Source organism: Macrobrachium rosenbergii, chromosome 53 (assembly GCF_040412425.1).
Source record: "Macrobrachium rosenbergii isolate ZJJX-2024 chromosome 53, ASM4041242v1, whole genome shotgun sequence".
NCBI classification, from domain to species: domain Eukaryota; kingdom Metazoa; phylum Arthropoda; class Malacostraca; order Decapoda; family Palaemonidae; genus Macrobrachium; species Macrobrachium rosenbergii.
In genome coordinates this window covers 32,259,452-32,266,951 of record NC_089793.1, presented here as the reverse complement: position 1 = coordinate 32,266,951, position 7,500 = coordinate 32,259,452, and the positions used below count along the sequence as shown (strand labels likewise).

At 35.5% G+C, this 7,500-nt stretch overlaps 1 protein-coding gene across 1 annotated transcript in view; it reads right to left on the bottom strand.

The window, feature by feature from the left end:
• The window catches only part of LOC136834106 (alpha-N-acetylglucosaminidase-like), a 26,094-nt gene that overhangs the window by 13,397 nt on the left and 5,197 nt on the right, over window positions 1–7,500 (bottom strand). The window contains 5 exon segments of the mRNA XM_067096363.1: window positions 94–159; window positions 734–895; window positions 1,472–1,690; window positions 4,089–4,270; window positions 5,188–5,378. Of these exon segments, the coding sequence (XP_066952464.1) occupies window positions 94–159; window positions 734–895; window positions 1,472–1,690; window positions 4,089–4,270; window positions 5,188–5,378 (820 nt within the window).

Here is a 7,500-nt window from a genome sequence, read left to right as displayed (position 1 = left end):
TTCTATTCTCTCTGTTACCTGGTATTTTTCACACATAGATACGTTTCTTCAAAGCAGAGAGTAATGCAATAGAAAGAAAGCACAGAAGCTCACTGGGAATAAGTCGAGTTGAAATTGCACCAAGAACCCAGGCGAGTGACGTTGGCATCAGGGAAGATCCTGAAAGAATAAGGAAATGATTGGAACATCAGTCTCTCTGCTGAGGGAGTTGATTAAAACATTGTTCTTCTACACTACTGAAATAGAGGATTAACACTTCGCTTCCTCTACTGAGATATAGGATTAACGTATCCATTTTTCTTATGGCATTAACTATTTCATAGTCCTAAATGCTTCAGATCATCAGCATAATTCCCAGGTTAAGCCCCAGACTTTTCTCTTCCCACCTTTATTTCCAGTCTGCTTTCTTCAAGATTTTCCTCCCATTCTAATTTCTTCCCAGTTTTTCGTCCCATGCTTTTGCCTTCTGCGCGTTATTCCTCCTATGCTTTTTCTTCCCAGTTTTCCCTCCCAATCTATTTGCTCCCCAAAGTTTTCTTCCAGCTTCTTTTTCTTCCCAGTTTTTCTCCCAATTTTATTTTCTTCCCACTATTTTTCTTCCTAGTCTTTCTTCCCATTTTATGTCCTTCCCACACTTTTTTCCCATTCCTTTTTCTGTTTTCATTCACCCTGGGATAAAGCAGGGTGATTGTTTTCCGTCTCAAAATTTTATATCCACAACGACCTCACTGACCTGGTAAGACCTGCTGGGACGTGACCTGCAAAGGCGGGCAAGATGGGCGTCATTCCGAACTGTCGCATTCTCTCAAGGATCTGATGTTGGAGGGTCAAGGTCTTCGTATGCCAGGACTCGGGGAGGGGTCCCCCCCAGCCTCTGATGTTGCCCATGCGGCCCCTTCAGAGTGCAAGAAACTAGTCCATAAAATCTAAAGCGAAGTTGAAAGGTCTAGTTTTGAACAGAAATTTACGTTTAAAAATGTCAAAAATAATTTTAGAAAGCAAAGTAAATTTGTAAATCTGACAAAGTTTAAAGAGCTGACAAAATCAGGTGGACCTAACACTAAGTTTATAGATCAAGAGAAGAGTTAAGGCTGTTAACTTAAAAATGTTTTACAGTTTATAATATCTTTCATGATTAAAAGAAAGTTTTAAAGCCTTTTAAGTTTTGCCTTACATAACACAAGTTCAAAGACAACAAAATAATGTTTCAATTCATAAAATATGTTTAGTGATTCATAAAAAACAATTTTTAGTCGAGGAAAAAACTTTAGAAGATATGGTTGAAGTTTCATAAAATAAGTTTAAAAATGCTAAAAAAAAAAAGGTCAAAATGTCAAGGAAATACTTTTTTTAAAGGATCATGAATTAATTTCATGAGGAGCATTAAATAGACGAAATTCATAATACGATTCTTGGACACTTGAGCAGAATTCACTGGCGCCCTTAAAAGGAGACATGAAATGCTACCCACCACGCTAAGAAAGCAGGTCCAGCGAAGTGTTCATCCAGTTCCTCCTGCTTGATACCCATCTTGGTGTATACCCTTTGCCAGATGGCTTCCTGCCCCGTGAAGGCCAGGGGAATGTTGATGCCGTTGAGAGCCATCCAATCGATCTCCCTCTCCCAACGAGCCCAGTCCCACCAAGCCATCGAATAGGAAACTGTGCAAACGTTCTGGTAGTACCGGAACCTGCCACCAGAGGGACGGCTTCAGACAGCGTCACTGGGCGCGTTTTCCAGCCTTCTTTTAAACATCCTTCTCTCCGCAGGGGTGTAATGCCGTCAGTGCACCTCGTGTGATGCACTGTAGGCATTACTATAGGGTCTTTGCAACGTCCCCTCGGCCCCTAGCTGCAAACTCTTTCATTCCTTTTATTGTACCTCCGTTCATCTTCTTTCTTCCATCAGACTTTCACCCTCTCCTAACAGTTGTTTCATAGTGCAACTGCGAGGTTTTCCTCCTGTTACACCTTTCAAACCTAACTGCCAGTTTCCTTTCAGCGCTGAATGACCTCATACGTCCCAGCGCTTGTCCTTTGGCCTAAATTCTAAACATTCTAAACATTATTCTGAAAGATTTTTGTGCAAAGCGATTGATTTTCACGTGGATACTGTAGCACGCAGCCACCGCATTGACCAACATACTGAACTTGAATTTTACCAATAGCTAATTTAGAGTTCATTCAACGAATGGCATTAGCGAGCATAGCTGACTAAGTTAGTCTCAATATACAAGCATTATGGTAAAAATCTGAATGAAAATTATAGCAAAGTCCAGGTGCTGGTAAAATGCAAGTTTTATTCAACAGGTAGAGATGACTGATAGAATGTAACCGAGAAAAATGGTCTTTTACTGGGGAAAATATTGCACGTATGTATGCTCATATATATGTATATATATATATATATATATATATATATATATATATATATATATATATATATATATATATATATATGTGTGTGTGTGTGTGTGTGTGTGTGTGTGTGTGTATGTGTGTGTGTGTGTGTGTGTGTGTGTCTGTGTGCGTGTGTTTGTAGGCAAAGTACCTAAGTGAAAATTGAAATAGAAGATATAACTCCTGACCAATTCTGCCTTGTTAAGTTATACATCCACGAGAGAACTAATACGCAGTGGTAGAAATCTTTGTTCTGTAAGCAACGTTGACAGATAAACGAACATACAAACCGCTGAAAAAATTATAAACAAAAGAGGAGGAGGAGCCCTGAAATCATTTAGCTTGCTTTATGTTCGTCCTTCTGTCACCCTAACATATATAATTTGAATTTCTACAATTATTCATCAGTCCTCTTGAACCTTTTTGAATAAGACGGAATTGATCAAGATTCATGCCTTTTGTTTCTTTCATTCCTGCAGTACCTTGAATCTCACCATGACATATTCCTGTATTACTCTAATGCTAAAGGAAGGCAGGTAAGTACCTAACTGGCTTGGCTATTAACGTACAGATATGGTTGCAATATATATGATGTGATACGTATATATATATATATATGACTTTATTACATCACCGTGATTCATATACACGCATTAAGCTACAAACGCCCTTTAATATCCAATTCGCTCTACCTCGGAAATAATATATTTTCATATATGTTACCGAAGGGAATTTTTAGTTGATAATAAGTTCTGTCGTCCTGGGCTCGAACCAGAAGAAAAACAAGAACTCAGGACTACAGTGACGCCTTTACCCACATGGCCAACAAGTGAGGTATAAGTTGATACCAGCTCCCACCTGCACGAGAGTTCATAAATGTTCTAAAGGGTCCACAAAAATATAATTGTTATTAAAGATTCGTGCAAAATTTATAAAAGCTTTCGAACCCTACTCTGGGTTCATCTTCGGTCACAATCTTTTATAGTTATTATTATTATTGGTTTTGTATATGCAAGTAATGCGGGAAAAATAAGGATAAGATGCAAAGAACTGCAGGAATAAAAGAAACATAGTAAGCATGATTATGACCTGCTCCATTAGGATGTGTGTGCATCACAAATAAGAATGATAACAATGATAACAGTGCAGTGCAGGTAAGTACTCAAGTACTTTAGCCATGAAAGCACTGATATGATTGCACTGAAAGGTGAGAATGTGTGTATATATATATATATATATATATATATATATATATATATATATATATATATATATATATATAATATAAAATCTCACTTTATCGATATTTATAAGTTCTTGAGTACTTACCTGCATTGCACTGTTATTGTTAGTGATGCGCACGCATCGTAGTGAAACAGGTCAAAAGGTCATTAAATGCTCAGCAAACTTATATAGTACAGTATGAAGAAAAAGAAAGAAAAGAGAAGGAAGGAAGAGCAAAATAAAGACATAAACACAGGATGAATAAAGGTTTTTATCCTTGTTATTTGTGATGCGCGCGCATCTTAACGGTACAGGTCAAAAGGTCATTAAAATGCTCAGCAAACCTCTGTATGCAGTGAAAAGAAAGAAGAAGATAAGGAGAGGAAAATAAAGATATAAACACAGGATAAATGAAGGCAACCCATCAAACAAAACATAGGACGAATAAGATCCTGAACTTCTCACTTGTCGTTGGAGGTGACATTCACCTGAGCTGCTGGGAGGGGCGTAGGGAGTGCCACCTGGTCTGCCTCCCACGAGACGTGGGAACCGCAGAAGTACTTCAGGTAATGAAGCAGTCCCCAGGCAGCCGCAACGCCGCTGTTTCCCTTGATGTCGACGGAGGACTTTGCCCCTGGAGACACCACCTGCAGGAGCAGTATCGGTGAATTGAGTGCAAAAATTGCCTTCCCAGTGGCCAGTGCACAACAACGTCCGAAAAAACATCATTTACTTAAACTGATTATTAGTTGTGTAACTGATAAAGAAATTTCCTTATCTTATAAAGCTGTCATGGCATGAAAGGTGATGTTTTTTGGCATATAGTTGAGTTAACATACACATTAGTGTGTATGCTTTTATATTTTCACGTCAACACGATATATGAATAGATAAATATGTACATTCGTGAAAATTTGTATGCACGTTGACATACTCACGTACACACGTTTTCTATAGTGGTAGTTGTACATTTTATATATATATATATATATATATTGTATATATATATATATATATATATATATATATATATATATATATATATATATATATGAGTATATATATATATATATATATATATATATATATATATATGTATACATACACATAATATGTGTGCATAAAATACACACGGTTCAGTCCCAAGATGTTATCGACGTGGCTTTTTTCCATGAAAAGTCAATTTCTTCTGTCGACCTCAGCAGTTTATTAAGTACCTAGTGGGTAGTCGACTGTGGTGGATTGCAGCCAGGGTGAAAAAGGTTATGAGGCTAGCCTCCCCATACGAAAAACAATGCTGAGAAACAGAAGATTAACGCCCTCTGGAACAATTACTTTTAAGGGGAAAAACCGGTCAATACAAATATATACATATATATATACATATATACATATGTATATATACATAAATATATATACATAGTGTATGTATATATATGTATATATATATATATCTATATATATATATATATATATATATATATATATATATATATATATATATATATATATATATATATATATACACAACCTCTCTGATCAGTAGAAATATAAAGATTTTCACCTGAAAGGTGTCTTTCCCCTCAGGACCCAGCGAAAGGTCGACCGTAAAGGAGAACTCGCTCGCTCGATCCTTCAGGAGGCGCTGGGCAAGTCCTTCAACAGCAGCCTCTTGATCCTCGGGCGAAGCCCTGGGCTTCACACGGAGGAGGGCCTCCTCCCAAGGCTGGGTGCCTGACGGTGAAAGCTGAAGATCTGCCGAAGAAAGTGCGAGCGAAATATTGGAGTTTCGTCTATTCATTTAAAACATTTAATAATGGAGTTGTTAACATTGACTGCTTTTATTCTAACTATTCTCTTTGCATTTTCATATTTTTATATATTTATATATAAAAATATGAAAATTTTTTATATATTTATTAATTTATTTTTATATATTTATTAATTTATTTTTCCTTTACAATAAGCGAGATCTCTTCTTTCTGTATCTCCCTTTAACTTCTCTTACTTCCTAATGAGCGCCATATTCTTTGGAAGCTTGAACTTCAAGTCTGTGGCCCCTGTGGGCTTGCTCCACATGAATAGGGTTCATCTTCTAAAAAATAATAAAGAATGATAATAACTACTTTTATTCTGACTGCTTTTATTCCGTCAGGTGCTAAGATTTTCACTATGGTAATAGATTCTGTTTACGCAACATATTTCAACACTGAGTTGTTTACTCCCCAAGGGGTGGCTTCAGAGAAAATCCAACCTAATGGTCGCTACCACACTCATACACTCTTTACTGAACGAGGCCCCCTTTGCAGCAATCTTTGCAACATCAGCCTCATCTTACACCTGTACAGAAGGCTCATCAGCAGTGTATCGAAGTCCTTAAATAACGTACCATTCACATCGATCTTCCACGAGTACTCTTCTTCAACTGTATCTTTTCCATTCCCACCTTTAGCTATTTTATCAAGCGCTTTCCATGGTTCCCTCTGCCCTCCATAAATCTTCCACATTATACGTATTTAACCATACATATATATATATATATATATATATATATATATATATATATATATATATATATGTGTGTGTGTGTGTGTGTGTGTGTGTGTGTGTGTGAGTAGGTAAAATGTGCCATTTGGCGTCCTGGCGTCCTGAAGATTTGGCGTCCTCAAGAAAGGGTGTCATTTGGCGTCCTCAATTATTATTATTATTATTATTATTTATTATTATTATTATAATTTATTTATTTTTAGTTTATTTTTATATTTTGCTGAAGAAAATAACATACATATATAAAAAAAAATTATGTAGTAAGTAGGGTAAAGGTGCCATTTGGCATCTTGAACATTTTTTGGCGTCCTCAAGAAAGGGTGTCATTTGGTGTCCTCAATTATTATTATTATTATTATTATTATTATTATTATTATTATTATTATTATTATTATTATATTATTATTTATTTTATTTTTATATTTTGCTGAAGAAAATAACATGCATATATAAAAAAATTATGTAGTAGGGTAAAAGGTGCCAAGGCTCTCCGAACTGTTATGAGAGAGACCCACTGCGTGACTCATCAACGGCTGTATGACTGATAAGAGTTCAACCAATATAAAGTATCTGTTATTAATCCCACTTTATTGATAAGAGTATGATTAGGAGGAGACACCTGCTGAACTGATATGGCTGAACTGATATTATACATATAAATATATACAATTCCTCTCTCTCTCTCTCTCCATATACATATATATATATATATATATATATATATATATATATATATATATACATATGAACCTATACATATTGTTTACACAGACACAGTATAGTATGTGTACATATATTTGTGTGTGTATATATATATATATATATATATATTGTTTTATATATATATATATATATATATCTAGATAGATATTTGTATGTATAAATGTATGTATATATAGATAGATATGTATGTATGTATGTATGTATGTATGTATTTATGTATGTATAAAACAGGTCAAACGTTACATGACTTTATCTTTCGCAAATGTTTGGTGAAGTCGCCTGTTTATATTCAAATTCTTGGCACCTGTTATCAATTATTCAACTTATTAATGAAAAGCCGTTATTTTTGAAATTCGTGACGAAATTAAAATATATTTCCATTAAATTGTCTCTCAGAAAAAAGATAAACTAGAAAACGAATCACTATATAAGCACACACACACACACACAGACACGTGAAAAGAAGTTGAGTGATTGAGGCTTATCGTGTCGACCTTCCAGGAACTTTCACAAGACTGGCTCCAGCGTCTCCAGAGAATCCCCGGGCCTTGCTTTGAGCCTCATCTTCTAGCGGAGCTTTATTTATTTATACATACAATTATACATA